At 35.1% G+C, this 16513-nt stretch overlaps 1 protein-coding gene across 6 annotated transcripts in view; it reads right to left on the reverse strand.

Moving 5' to 3' along the window:
* Positions 1-16513, reverse strand: part of MYO16 (myosin XVI) — a 499709-nt gene that overhangs the window by 218933 nt on the left and 264263 nt on the right. For all 6 annotated transcript variants that reach the window (XM_016145252.2, XM_016145250.2, XM_016145255.2 and 3 more), the window contains one exon: positions 10693-10840. In XM_016145252.2, the coding sequence (XP_016000738.2) occupies positions 10693-10840 (148 nt within the window). The remainder of the gene's footprint in view (positions 1-10692; positions 10841-16513) is intronic.

Genomic DNA, 16513 nt, shown 5'->3' on the forward strand with positions numbered 1-16513 from the left:
AACACCAGGACATAAGATGACCAAGTGAAATCTATGCCCTCAGGAGCTCTGGCCTCTCCTGACGTGTTAGAAACCCATTCTCAGAGTGAGGCAGTCCTTTTATGGCTCCTTTTCAAATATTTCAACAAAATCTTTCATCCGTTACTTAGAAATCAGGGTTTGAAAGGCAGTACTGTGAGATGTGTTTCAGAGAGGCCTGAACAAAGCCATGATTCCTGCACTGCTAGCATGTGACTGGAAGTGATTGACCTTGCCTCATGTAGGGTTGGGCTGTGGATAAAGGGAGATAATGTACGTCGAGTTGTTAGCTCAGTTCCCGTCATAAACTCAGTGCTGAAAAAATGTTGGTTATTATGATTTTAATTATACTGCTCACATGTGTTCAGATTTGGGCTGTGGATTTACAAGAACAAACAGAATTAGCTTCAAAGTGCTTATTCTTATAAACTACATAAAATGTATTTTTAGAGTTGCGCACATACACATAAACACACACGTTTTATCGTAGGACTCCGCAGAAATACCCACATAATGTTATCAGTTTCAAAATGTACAGAATGCATGTCTGATCTGAACGTAACAGAATCCATTTGAAGAGACAGATGACTGGCGAGGAATCACGCATTCCACAATCTTAGCAAGATCATCACCTCTTGTGACTAAATAAGTGCAGGTCTTTAGACTTAAAGAAAAATCTGTATTTTTTCTACTCCAGTTGATACAGAAAGACAAAACATTTGAAGCACTTGAATTGATTATTATTTTGCCCAGGGAAAACATGAAATAGGAAATTTTCCAGAAGTATTCAAGTTCTGCCTTAGGTTGGACTTTTTTTGTTATCTCGGTAACATACACTAGGTTCTTGTGCTATAAGGGTAAGAGCTGAGAAGCAAAGCGTCAGGGCTGATGCGAAAAAAGTCCAAGACTTCTCAACACAGCAGGGGAGTGGGGGCACCCTTCTTTCCATATCCATTCTAAGTCACCCTCATTTCTTCAAAAAGGCTGCATTGATTTTCATCAAAAGAGCCAACTAAATTTAAATAATTGAAGTAATTCATCACAGTAGCATAAGAATCGAAGTCCAGACTGGACTTCCAGGAACGTCCTTGGGCAGAGTGCCAATGAGGTGGAAACGTAAACTGAGAGAAAGACTGCCCAAGACTCTAATTCCTCTATGTGAACTAAAGTTGAAATGTAATCTTTTGCATTAACAATCATTCAATTATTTTCACATGGCTTCAATGGAAGGGAGTCTTCCATAATAAACAACACTGGCTGGTCCCTCTATAGAACTGACTAGGACTCACGGGGCAGCCCACACAGTTCTCATTCACAACAGGGCTCTGCGGTTGGCCCTGCTTCACTGACAAACAAAGGGAAGCACAGAGAAGTTGTACAATTTCCCCCAAATTATCCAGCTATCAAGGAGAGGATTCTGATTTAAACTGGGTGTTTTCAGCTAACAAGTGTATTGGTTTTAGCAGTTCACATGTATTTTATCGTTGAATTGTCATGAAATTCAAAAGACGGTCACCCCATACTGAAGGCACAATCTCCCTAAATGTCAGCAAGTGCAAGACTTGACTTTATAGGCTATACAGGTGTCTTTTTTTGCTATCACCAATTCTTGCATATCAATTTTGGCAATGTGCTTATATTGATAGAACAAAGAAAACATCTCATCTGCGCTCTCTGCTATATCTACCTTATACTTCCTGCAAACATAAAGGAAACTTGGGGAAACCACAGGGGAAAGTGCCTATGGAAAACACTGATAAGAGATATTCTTGTGTTAATGTCCAAGAAAAATGAGGAATGGACACAAAGGCAAGCTGGCAAATATATGTGCTGGGATAGCAGATGACTGCTCACCGAGGCTCTGAGGATAACTCATGTGGCAGGCCTTTCGCAGGGAGATGGCCACTCCACTCTTGATGCAAGGAGGGCTCGGTGAACACAGTAATTGGGGCTTCCAAGTGCAAGGAGTGGAAGAGGCTGGAAAGTGGGGCTAGGAGAGAAGGAAATGTCACCGACAGCCTTGGCTAGACATACACGAGTGGACGTGACTGGTAGAAGGTCCCACCCGAGTGTGGAGTGCTGTTTTCTATAGACAAATCCTCTCTCTCTCTCTCTCATGCATGGAACTGTAAATTATTTCCTCTAAAATGCAGTGGAGTCAACAAACACTTGAGAAGACTGTGGCCTTTTTCAATAAGCTTCATTAGTCTGTGAGAGCCACACCTTCATTCACAAACAATGTCACCATCACTGGCAAAGTGTAGGGATTGTTCTCTAAATTCATGTTTATTTAGAGTCCTGATCCAGTTCTATTTTAAAGGGAGAGAAACAAAGACCATAAAGAGAAAGAGACAAAGAGGAATTTACAGGAAGGAAGGAGGCGAGAGTGTCTTCGGTGGATGGATCTGCTGTCAGACACAGAAGCAGATGTGGAGATCATTTTCAATGAGCATTTGCCTGTGGTCACGGACTGGGATGTGTCTTCATTTTGATGAGAAACATAATTACTGCCATGTTTCCAGACCTATGCAAACACCATTACCCAAGCCACACTCCTTTTCCTAGACTTTTGGGGATACATATGTTCTGCTATTCAGATTCTTTTTTTGAAATTTTAAAAGTTAATGTAGTGTTTATATCCCCAGTGGGGCTGGGGAAGTATCCCCTAATCAAACATTTTAATTCCGGAAAATCCATATGGTTATGCTTAATAAGTGAAATATTATTTAAATATTCTCATCAATTCAGGCTTAAATTTTGCTTCAAATTAGTTCAGGTTCTGTTAGTGTTTTGTTTTGTTTTGTTTTATTGCCAGCACATGAGTCATAAATACATGTTTGGTTTTTAGAACTTTTTGAATTTGGCAACTATAAATAATCAATTGAGGATCTATACTAAATTGCTTTAAATTCATAATGATTCACGGACTGGGAAAGCAAGATGCAGTGTTTAACTCTCTCCTAATATAAGTGATTTTCTATTTTCATAACTGAAAGGTAAACATGTTGTTTGGCCATCTAGATTCAAGTGAGTTTATTTTCTTCACTCAGCAAAAAAACAAGTTTCAACTGGACTGATACCTAGCTCCATTCCTAAATGCCGAGACAATGACATAGAGTATTTCAAAGAACATGTTAACAACTCTTCCTCTAAATTCCTACGGGCCTATGCAGCTTTGTTGCCTTGCATCATCAAAGAGACTTTATTTGCTAAGACAGAAAAGCAACATTTCTAAAGATTTTGGAAGTAGAGGATTTCAAAGTTAAATTGGAATTTACCAAATGTTAATCCACCCTGAGAATAATGGAGTAGGGGAGGGCCTTGAAGGGGTACATAGATCAGAAGTTGTGTAGAGAGGATAGGGGTAGAATGGCCTCGGTCAGGGAAAGGAGATGATATCAAAATGAGTGAAATAAGCCAGACAGAAAAAGTTGAAAATCACATGATATCACTTATATGTGGGATATAAACCTAAGGAGCAGGACAAATAAACAGAGACTTATGGACATGGACTATAGACTAGTGGTTACCAGAGGGTAGGGGTTGAGGGAGAAAGGGGGAGGTAGATGGGGTAAAGGGGGTCCAAATATGTGGTGACAAAAAGAAATCTAACTATGGGAGGTAAACACACAGTATAATATATATATATATATATATATATATATATATATATATATATATGCCTTACTGCTAAAGTATACAGCTGAAACTAATTGGATTTCATTAACCGATGTCACCACAAAAAAAAATAAAAAAATAAAAAATAAATAAATGCTCTGCATGTGATGTTGCATTTAAAGAAAAAAGATGTGAGAACATCTGGAATCATACTATTTACCTGTTTGCATCTGTTACTGGAGAAACAGACATAATCAAATTGGAATTTCAAGGACCAGCAACAAAACTCTAAAGAATGTAATGGTCTAGGTATGCTGAGAAAAGGTATATTTTGAAGTGTTTTCCCCAAATCGTGATTGTGCAAACAGTGCCCTTAAAGTTTATACGTTAGCCTATACATTTCTAAGCTACAAGGCTGGCCATCACTCACCCCAAATGGACAAACAGCTTTCAATAGCAGAGGCTGCGCATGGGGGTTCTGCACACAGATCACCAAGTTTGAAATAATTTCACCCCCATTTCCTTCTTGCTTGGCCTTGGGCAAGTTATTTATCCTCTAGGTCTCAGTGTACTCATCCATAAAACAGGGACCATATTAGTATCTATCCCAGAGGGTTATTAAAATACTTAAATGAGATAATCTAAGTAAATTAAGTATAGTACCCGGCACTCTTTAAATGTCAATGAAACATTAAATGCAGTCTTTTTTTTTAGGCGCGGCAACCCTTGGTTGACCTCACAGATTGCAAGGACCTCGTCAGCTCAAAATCCCTTATTTATTTGTTTGTTTGTTTGTTTGTTTGTTTATTCGCCTACAGCATCTGGTCTTCCTAGGTGGTCTCCCATCCAAGTACTAGCCAGGCCCACTCTGTGACTCTGCTTAGCTTTCGAGATCAGACAGGATTGGGTTTGTTTAGGGTGGTATGGCTGTAGACTAATTGCAGTCTTAAAGGTAGTTTCTTGTTAACTTTTACGTGCAAGTACCTATCTGTGTGCATGTTTATTTATATGTGTGAATGCACCCTCAGAATTGTAATGCTACTATTGTCCAAAACTTGAAAAAGAAAAAAGAGTTAACTTGATTTTAGCAAATAATTTTCTTGCTGAAGTAGAGGCAGTAAAATTTATCTGTGATGTAAATTTATTTACTATATAAAATAATTTCAAATCTATTCATACAAATAAATGAAAATTAAACTGATAGAGTTCAAATATCACCTCTGCTCCATGCTGGTTAGTTAACCAAGTAACCACAGCTCTCAGTTACCCCATCTGCAACATGGGGAGATCAATTACAACCTTCCATAATTATCTTGAGTAGACAAAGAGAAATATCTGTGGGAAGTGCTCAGTCAATAATAGCTATTATTAGTTGCAGAAGTATCACCATAGCAACCATAAAAACCACAACAACAAAAACAATAGATGCCATCATATAATATATGTCAACCACTTAAAGGTAAGGTAAAAACCTGAATTTTTGAGGTATATAGTAAAATTCTCATATAATGGCTACTTAATAATATTGAGTAGGTCAAGTGTTGTTTTAACCTTTATCTCTCAAAAATATTTTTTGGGAAAATATACAAAACAAATTATATGGAAACACATTCCAACCTTTATTTGCAGGCCTCCTGAAATACATTTACATTATTAATGGTTCCATATATGGGTAACTATTTAACCCAGCTAATTGGAAAATCAACTTGCTAAGTTGAGCCACAGTCACTCAGCAGTGGCAGAGCTACGTCTGCTGTTCAGGTTTCCTGACAGTTGTGTTCTGTCACCAGAGGTGGCACTCCTTCCAGACGTGGGGGATCAGCTTGATGTTTGGAGCATAATAGAGCGGAGGGAACAGGCTTTATGTGTCTAGTTGTTTATTTGTGTCCAGTTCCTCTGTCCCCTTCTTCAATTAAACAGCTCCTACCTTCTACTCATGGTCAAATACTTCATCCTCTCGCTGTGAGTCAGGACCCAGGAGTGGGCCTGAGGCCTGAGCTGGTTTACCAAGATGGCCTCTTTGAGAGAAAAGTTTTGCTTCCTCTCCAGGGTTCTTAAAATGTGGAAGGGTAGGGCTGCATGTGTCCAATCTCCTCTCTCTCTCTTTTGGTTGCATGTGATTCAAGAATGGCAGGAAGTAAGAAAGCCACTGACTCTGACCCCTTCCTGTTGACTTTTCACAAGTGAAATTAACTTGCCCATTTATGGAATTGATCCAATCCTTTCTATATTTTCAACATAATCTTCAGCTAGGGTAAGGCAAGCTCTTACAGTTTCAAAATTTTTATTATGCTACTAGATAAAGAAATGACCCAGAATTGCTTTTTATGATAGAGATGACAACTTTAGAATGTTCTAAGTTAGTTTTGCTTCATCAATTTTAAATTAAAAAAAAAAAAACGCAGATGTTAACTTGTGCTTTTCCTTCCATTTTATTTAAAAATCTGACACAAGTATGCAAAGATAGTGGTTGCTGTTTTATAGGCGATATTGCTGCAAAACCAGTATATCGTCAAGGTTAAGAGTCAGCAGGACCCAGATTTCTGTCCTGGTCTATCTGATGCAGATGTGGTCCTGCAACTTCTGCTAAGTTACAGGTGAGAATTCAATAAGACAAGGGAGATGAACAGTAAGACAGGGTCTGGCATATGGTAAGTGCTCCATAAATTGTACATATTAAAATTATGATTATCATTTAGATAATTAATAGTCAGTTAGAAATAGATTATAATACTTCTTGACTCTACCCTTTTGTCTTGGAAGAACCTTCAAGCTTTGCTTGCTTAAATTGTGTAGCCAAGTAAATCTATTATGTCACTGTTATATCACAAAATCAATGAAGAATCATCCTCAAATTTCCCCTTTTTTTAATTATGTGAGACTTCCTCTGGTTAAGTTCAACATGAATAATAAACCCTTAGAAAGAAAATGAACTTTCACTGAGAGTTCACTGCTGCAGCATACTGTGACAGGTGTACTCCCGGGCAACAATCACAAATTCAAATACTTAGTGAGTCAGAGTTTCCTTTCACTAACACACAAGGTTAGAAACAGGTCACACGCTCTGAATCAAACGATTGCTAGCTTTCAGTTTATAATTCAAAATCTGACCTTTGCTGAAAATGTTACGCAGCACCGCAATCATTTCCATCATTTATCAATATGAAGGGAGATTAGGAATAACTTCTTTGGATTTTGGAACCCAATAGTTTTGGGACTAAACTCATAAAAGCTGTTTAAAGGAGGTTGAAGATAAGTAATTAATGACTATTTCTAACTTTCATTAAACATAAACTATATTTATTCCCCAGGTGTAATGGTAATATTTCATGCAAGGAAACTTGCATGAAATAGAAAAAGAAATTGAAAAATAGACAGCCAGGAAAAGAAAAACTAAATCATAGGAAGAACCGTAAAAACAAAAACAAAACAAAACAAAACAAAAACAAAAAATATTTATGAGCTTTCTTTTTTCTCCTGTATGACTCTGTGCAGAGTGTACCACCTAGTGGGAATTTTAAAAAATGCAGTCTTATTGCCATTGCTCAAAATGTTAAAGATCTACAGACTGTTTTTTTTCTTGTTGTTGATTTGACAATCAACAAGAAGATTCTTATACAAAGTGTTATAAATATTGTTTTCATGCAGTTAAGCTATAGGAGCTGATGTCTGAATCTTTACCACTTATATTCTATAGTTGAGCAAGAGTGCTAACTGCTTGTTCTAGACTTTGTTCCAATTTTACAAACAGGAAAGTATTTTTAGGTGCATTTAGCACCGAAATAAGTCTCCATAAATTTTCATGTGATACTTTGAAAACTTTCAGTTCCAAAAACAGAGTCAAAGTTACAAAATACTATTGCAGCTTTATAAAAGCATTAGTTACAACAATGTTTTCTTCTTTTTGGACCTCTAATCACCTAAGAAGGTATAATATTGAGTATTTTCAGTTCAATTACTGTTACATGTTTATTTAATGTTTCGTGTAGGTAATCAGATTTTTAAACAAAAATGCGCTTGAAGGAAACAGGCTTACAATTTGTATAGTGTTTAAGACTCAACAAGAGTCATCAATATTTCATGACAAGGTGCATGGTGAAATGAGTCCTGAATTAAGCAAAAAGATATTCGGATGATAATGTTGGAGCTGGTTTGTTCTATTTAATAGATATGTCAACATAATTCTAAAGAAAATCAGAATAGTAGATGTGATAATATTAATAGCACCTTAATGTGTGTGTGTGTGTGTGTGTGTATATATATATATATATATACACGCACACACATATATATACACATATATATACATACATATATATATGTATGTGTATATATATATATACACGCACACACACACCTCTGTAGATATTTAGGCATATGATGTGTACATGTGTATATATATAGCAATATCCTTTACCTTTTGAGTACTGATCTTAAAAAGAAGTCTCAGAAGGATCATCAGCTTGTGAAAGGTTAGAAAGCTAGGCAGTTCAGATTTATACTTCTGATATAAACAAACAATTTCCAAAATTATGGTGCTTAATAAATATAATTACTAAACAAAGGATTAGATGTCAATTCAAACTCCTCAAACCTTAGCAGTACTGAAAATTAAGAAGATCCACCAATACTGTAACACAAATCATGAAAATATTGTGATATGTCATGTATAATAATTTGTAAAATAGCTTGCTTTCTTATTAAAGAATATTTTGTCTGTGGAACTCCAATTGTACAAATGTTCCAACTGATACTTTTATGAATCTGGAGTGGTGGTGTATATTTTTATTGAGGAATGTTGTTTTGTGCCCATTAGACATTTATAACACATTTTAATAAAATAACTTCTTTGTTCAAAGGAATTGAATTATTCATTATTTGCTGAGTTCTTTCCTGTTGGAGTTTCTCACAAAGCAACCCCTGACTGTTTGACTTTCTAAATAGCCTAAGTGATTCCAAACTCTCCTTTGCAAAGAGAAATGGATGTTAGAACTGAATCTCGATAAAGAAATGCTTGTTTTCTCCCACACTCACACACTTCAAAAGACTGGTCCAAACCACAGACCAAGAATTTAAATTGTTTCTTTGAATGGTAGATTGCCCTTTTTTCTTCAGTGGCTCTATGTCCATACTGCTAAGCGCGCACGCACACACACACACATGCACACAAACACAAACACACACAAACACACACACTTCCTATAAATCAATGATCTGCTACAAGCAATAAGGTTTTGCTTGTGAGAAAAATTAGAGACACAGAACAAGACTTTTCTTTCTCACAGCCTACTTTTGAACACCTAACCCACGGTTCTGTCTGATGCTTTCCCTCCCGGGGACATGTCCCATTACTGATGTTTAACGTACAAATTAAACAACAACAACAAAAAAAACTGATTCCAGATAATGATTGGGTTTCTTCCATATTGCTCTTGCATAATACATTCACTTCAGTATAAGCCTTATTATGACCTGGGTTTGATTTCTTTTATGAAACGAGGGGATTGGATAAACACATTTCTAATCTGCTGGAAGCTTAGAATGTCTGTTATTTTAAGTCACTAAAGTCTGGGATACCATGCTTCAATATTAGTGTTTTATTTTTCTTTTGAACTTCTGCTGTTTGGGGAGACAGTATAGCACAAAATAGTCTTTCATTTTAAATAAAACACAATTTAGACAAGGCCTTTTGAACTTCTTGACTACTTTTCTCCTATTCAAAATGAAAAGCTATATCTACACTGCTAAATGGAATGTTTTCGAATAAATTGAATGAGAGTGGTGGTTAACAATTTAATTATTAATTAATTAACAAATTAGGATATAGTCAATTCATTCTTTTCCCCTAGCCCCATGCCCAACCATCATTCAACCACATGGCAATGGCCACCACAGAGGTTGTCCAATTGCTTCTCCAACCAGTTCTAAAGAAAATCAGAATAGTAGATGTGATAATGATAACAGCACCTTAATGTGTGTGTGTGTGTGTGTGCTTTGTTCTCATTCCAATACAAATCTGGAACAGTCCTTCTGGGGAGCCTCATTTAAACTCCATTGCTCTGAAAAATTCCTTATCACTCCAGCTTGCACTTGACATCTCCACTTCACTATTTAATAAGCTTCTCCACCTTCACCTCTCAAAACCAACATGATTCAGACTACATTCCTCCTCCCCAAGCTCTCTTTAATTTTTCCCCAAAAAATTCTAATTATGAAAATTCACACCTTTCTTCTCGAACTCAATAACAAATGTCCAATACATTATAAATCAGGTTTTAACAGATATCTGAAGTAAATCATTATCTCTTTCTCAAGGAGTTCAGTTCCTTCCTGCCCTGCCACAAATTCACTAGTGAGTTTGAGTCAGCATGTCCAGTTCCCACTCTCTCTCTTCTCCCACCTACGTCCCTTCTGAATGGAATTTCCTCTCCTGATTGCTTTGTTCTCATTCCAATACAAATCTGGAACAGTCCTTCTGGGGAGACACACCGGATAAAGAAGTGGCAGAAACGCACACATTGCAGACATTCCTCAACTCCCTATTTTTATGACCCCCTCACCTCCATCACCATCCTATAAACAATGCATTCTCATTTTAACAAATGCTTTCTGCCTCCAGTGCAGAAAATTGAGCCCCCAGTTCATGTGTGTTGTTTATCGTAAGTCATTATGTAACCTCATCTGTTATTTATGAACAGTAACTGCCCAGATAATAGTTCCCATTATTTCCAAAGACTATCAAAGTTTAGGAATGCTTAACTTAAGTTATATCCAAAATACCCAAAAGGGATATAAAAATTATATATATGCAATTTTTTTAAAATCTGAAAACTAGAAAAGCAGAAATATAAGTTAATAAGCATCCACAAAACTTCACCTAAACATACAATAAGCAGTTAAACTCTATTACACAGATGGTTCTAACCTAACAGTTTCTAATTATTCTCTTTAGCAACATTCCTTCTGGGAAAAATCAGAAAAAAACATTTAAGACAGCTGAAATGCAATCACAGTTAGAAGGTAGAACTACTAGGTAGAAAATACATAGTCACTTACCGGTGTGCACATAAATTATTAAGGTGAAGTCTATATTTTTCTTCAGGAGATAACCCATCCATCAACAAGTAGAAAATGTGAAAATTGCTCTGGCCAAGAGGTTGTGAAACAAGTCTGGATTTCTCTAGCATATAAGTATAAATTCTGGCTGGTTAAGAAAAGAAATGTAAATCTGTTAAATGGCATTATTAGTTTATTTCCCATAAATGTACACGTATTAATTAATTGCAAGGATAATAATGTAGTTTCTTTTAAACCATAATTAAACAAAATTAATAAACATTTTTGGAGTGATTTTTTAGGTCCAGAAAAATTAAGCAGCAAATACTGAGAGTTCCAACATACCCTTTCTCTCCCCAGTTTAACACACTATTTTTTAACATCTACATTAGCGTAGTATACCTGTTAACAGGAATAAACCAATATTGACACATTATTATTAACTAACGTTCATGATATACATTGGTGGTCACTCTTTGTGTCATACAGTTCTATGGTTTTTAAGAAATTCATGATATCATGCATCCCCCATTCCAGTATCAAACAGAATAGCTTCATTGCCCTAAACATCTCCTGTGCGCCACCTGTTCATCCCTCTCACTCCCTGACCTCTGGCAACTGCTCTTTTTTACTGTTTTCATAGTTACACCTTTTCCAAAATGTCACATAGTTGCATTTTTAAAAGAAATAGAAAAAAAAAAAAAAACATCAGATTTGTATGAAAGCACAAAAGACCCGGAATTGCCCGAGTCATACTGAGAAAAAAAATAATAAGCCTGGAGGCATCACTCTGCCCGACTTCAAATTACACAACAAAGCAACCGTAATCACAATGGCATGGTATTAGCAGCAAAACAGACACAAAGACCAGTGGAAGAGAATTGAGAGTCCAGAAGTAAACCCTTATTTATATGGCAAATAATATTCGACAAAGAAGCCAAAAACATACAATGGAGAAAGGAAAGCCTCTTCAATAAATGGTACTGGGAAAATTGGAAAGCCACCTATAAAAGAATGAAACTAAACTGTCTATCACCACACACCACAATTAACTCAAAATGGTTTAAAGACCCGAATATAAGACCAGAATCAATAAAATGCATAGAAGAAAACAGGAACTAAACTCAAGGACCTTGTACTTAAAGAGGATTCTATGAACTTGACCTCAAAGGCAAGGGAAGTAAAAGAAAAAATAAATGAATGAGACTACATCAAACTAAAGAGCTTCTGCTCAGCAAAAAAAAATTGTCAACAAGGTAAGAGACAACCATCTGAATGGGAAAATATATTTGCAAGCAATCCCTCCGATAAAGGCCTAATATCCAAAATACACAAAGAACTCCTACGACTCAGCAACAACAAAAAGCAAACTATCCAATCAAAAAATGGGCAGAGGACTTGAACAGACACTTCTCCCTAGAGGACATACAAATGACCAACAAATATATGAAAAGATGGTCAACATCATTAGCTATTAGAGAAATGCAAATCAAAATCACAATGAGATACCATCTCACACTTATTAGAATGGCTATAATCAATAGAATAAATAATAACAAATGTTGGAGAGGATGCAGAGAAAAAGGAACCCTCATACTCTGCTGGACTGTAAATTGGTACAGCCGCTATGGAAAACGGTATGGAGGTTCCTCAAAAAACTAAGAATTGATCTACCATATGATCCAGCAATCCCTCTACTGAGTATTTACCCCAAAGACTTGAAAACCCATATCTGAAAAGGTATTTGCACACTGATGTTCATAGTAGCATTATTCACAGTGGCCAGGACATGGAAGCAACTGAAGTGACCTACAATAGATTGTCTAAAGAAGGTTTGGTACATATATACAATGGAATATTACTCAGTCATAAGAAGAGATGAAATACTGCCATTTGCAACAACCTGGATGGACCTCAAGATAATCATGCTAAGAAAAATAAGCCAGACAGAAAAAAGTTGAAAATCACATGGTATCGCTTATATATGGAATATAAACCTAAAAGCAACAAATGATTAGGACAAACAAGCAGAGACTCATGGACATGGACTATAGACTAGTGGTTACCAGAAAACTATAGAGTAGTAGTTACTAGTGGGTTGGGGGAGGAGGGTGGAGGAAGACAGGGTAAAAGGGATCAAATATAGAGGTTTAGGGGGAGGGTGATGTGGGTAAAGAGGATCAAATATATGGTAGCTGAAGGAAACTGGATTCTGGGCGGTAATCTCATAATAGAATATATAGATGTCAAATTATAATGTACACCCCAAAATTATATAATTGTATTAACCAATGTTATCCAAATAAACTTTTTTTAAAAATCCACATATTTAGAATTCTAGAGTATGTAATCCTTTTCAAAGGGCTTCTTTCACTCGACAGTATTTGCTATTGTTAATGTTTTAGATTTCAGCTGGTGTGCAGTGGTATTACACTGTTGTTTTAATTAGCATTTACTAGATGACATATAATGTAGAGCATCTTTTCATATGTTTATTTCCCATCTGTATATCTTTTTTGGTGAGGTGTCTGTTTAGATATTTTGCTTTATTTTAAATGCAGTTGTTTGTTTTCTTACTGTTGAGTATTAAGAGTTTTTTTTGTATGTTTTAGATAACAGTCTTTTATCAGATATGTCTTTTGCAAATATTTTGTCCCCCGCCTGGGCTCATCATTTCACTCTCTTAACAGTGTCTTTCACAGAAAATAATTTTTTAAATTTCAATAAAATCAAATTTATCGTCTTTCTCTATCAGATTTTACTTTTAGTGTTGTATCTAAAATGTCATTACTAAACCCATGGTCACCAAGCATTTCTCTTACATTATATTTTAAAAGTTTTATAGTTTTGTTTTTACATTTAGATTTATGATATATTTTGAATTATTTTTTTTGTGATATGGTGCTGTCTACATTCAATTTTTTTTTTTTTTTGCATGTGTATGTCCTATTGTTTCAGCATAATTTGTTGAAAAGACTATCCTTTCTCACTGAACTACTTTTGCCTCTTTCCCAAAGATCAGTTAACTATATGTGGGCCTATTTCTGTGCTCTCTGTTCCATTAATTTATTTGTCTGTTCTTTCAACCAGACCACACAGTCTTGAATACAATACCTTTATAATAAAATTTTAAGTTGACTAGCACCAGTCTTCCAACTTTGTTCTTGTTTTTCAATGTCGTATTGGCTGTTCTGGTTCATTTAACTTTCCATATAAATTTGTGTCAATATCCACAAAGTAATTTGCTGAGATTTGTATTGGGGATGTGTTGGATCTATGGATCAAGTTAGGAAGAACTGAAATCTTAACACTATTAAGCCTTCCTACCCATGAACATTGAATACCTCTCCATTTATTTTAGATCTTCTTTGATTTCTTTCATCAAGGTTTTGTAGTTTTCTTCATAAATATCTTATATATGTGTTGTTGGATTTATATCTAAGTATTTCATTTTTTGGTGCTAAAAGGAAAGATATATGTTTTTAATTCCAATTGAATACCTAATTTCATTATTTTGGTCCTTTGCCTATAAACATTACAAAAGTAAACAAAAAACTCACAACATAAATACATGTGCTTGTAATTTACTTCGTAGTAGCTGAACAATAACAAAAATATAAAATATGGAAATCACAACCATGATTTTGTTTCAGAGATGTGACTGGCAATTCAGAAGCTTGTTTTAGTCAGAATTTATGGCTGTCTGGCATGCAGAAAATTTTAATGTTTCTGGAGCATCCTTTTTACTGAAATTTAGGCTTATTTTGATAATTGTGGATAGTAAATAATTATGTATTTGAATTTTAAATGTAACTGAATTACTGTAGTTATATATTTTGAAATAAGAATTCATGAACAATATATATATTTTTTAGATTAAAAGGTAGCAATTCTTAGGAAGACAAATGGATTTAATTATTCCTTACATTTAAACTATAAACAGCACCTCACATAGTAAGTCTGCTCATAATTATTCTAGAGTCCAGTCTCTAAAAGCAGAAATGTGAGGTCTCTCAACTTTAGATTTATAAGGCAAATCTACTTGAACAAATGGAACCACTATCACAGTGCTTTGTCTGTTATAAATATTGTCAGTGGTCAATTTACTCAGACAGAAAGATTATTAGTGTTTCTAAAAATTTCAAAATTAATAAACTTTATTAAGAAAAGTAGTCTTATTAGACACCCCTTAGAAAAATTGTCATAGTGCATTAAAAAAGACACTTTCAAAATACCCCTTCAATCAGTGGCACTAAAACCCAAAGGCAATGTTAAAATTAGGAATGAAGTAGTGCAGTTTCTTTTCTATTTCTCTGTGAGTATTTAGTCAGGTGGTAATTTCAAGCCGAGGTCTTAATTATTAAATTTTCTTTTATTTTTATACTTCCTAAGCAAATTATTTGCTAAAAACATTTTCTGTTTAATATTAATAGTAGTAAACATGAAGTAATTAACTGATCAAGAGAATATTTTTTAAAAATCTATACACATAGGAAATAAACTGCCATAATTAGTCCCTTCTGTTATTGTCTAGTCATCAACGAAAGAAATACCAAGTGAGAATGGAGGGCCGAGTGGTGACCTCCTGACCATCATGCTTCTATATTTAGAGAAAGGGTTGACCTTACACCCACCTGTCCCTTCCAACATACAAGCTTAATTTAAAGAAGTATTCAAAACTAATCAAATTCCACATCAAAGAGTGACTTCAATACCTTTCATCTAAATTCAAAAACAATATAATTAGTCATCATCCTAGTTAGCACATCTCCAGCAGTGAATAAAATTGCTGTGAATTAGCAAGATTCCGATGGGTAGGATTTTAAAATACATATATCTCGAAGAAGCTTTTAGATGGAAAAAAAAAACACACAGACCAACCAAAAATTTAAATTTTCATTTGAGATCTTTTATGTCAGAAATATTCTTGACTAGCAATGTACTTGTAGTTCTCTATCTTTTTGAATATATAAATATATGTTTCTCAAAAAGTTTTGTACTGTAAAAATATGTTTGCAGATTATATGTAACTCAATATGCAGGGAACATATTTTATAGAGCAATATCAATTTTTGTTCAGTATGAAATAAAGTGAAGGAAATAAATCTCTCTTCCCTTCAAGAAAAACAAATGCCTGCCTTCTTTGCCCTTTCAACTTCCAGAAATTTCTAGCACCCACTCTCGCCCTGCCCCACTGACCTAGTTATAAATCATGACCTCTTCCCAGAAAGCTCCTTCATGCTTTCAATAAGCAATTACCAAAAGCATAGTATTGATTAGTTAATATAGCTAAATATTCATTGTTCACACTTATGCATTTCTTCTGACTTTATCATTAATGATCATGAATGTTAGGGGCAGTGTAAGTGAAGGTGCCTCAAGTAGGAGTCAAAGTATGGGATCTAGTCCTGAATCGGACATTGCCAGTCTCCAAGTCCTTCTTAACTTAACTTTCCCCATCAGTAAATGAGGATTAAAAGATACAAAGGCCCCAGGCTTCCTATATACTCCAAGAGGAAGGAACCACCTTTTGAAGTACCTACTGAATACCAGGCACTATGCTAGGTACTTTTTAAACATTGCCTCATTTAAATTATGTTGCAGGCCTTTCTACCTTTAAATACAACTGGCTTATCTCCAAATCTCAGACCCTTAACACTAAAAGATGTTGTTCTTCAAAAAAGATAAGATCACTAAAGCTCTGAAACTTTTAAAAGAAAGTCCAATTGAAAGTACAATACAAAGGATAATTGATGAAGATAAAAATGAAGATGAAGCCCTTCTTCTGGTTTGTTTTTAAAACCAAGATTTGAAAAAAGAC

This window comes from Rousettus aegyptiacus, unplaced genomic scaffold (genome assembly GCF_014176215.1).
Source record: "Rousettus aegyptiacus isolate mRouAeg1 unplaced genomic scaffold, mRouAeg1.p scaffold_m13_p_11, whole genome shotgun sequence".
In the NCBI taxonomy this organism is placed as follows: domain Eukaryota; kingdom Metazoa; phylum Chordata; class Mammalia; order Chiroptera; family Pteropodidae; genus Rousettus; species Rousettus aegyptiacus.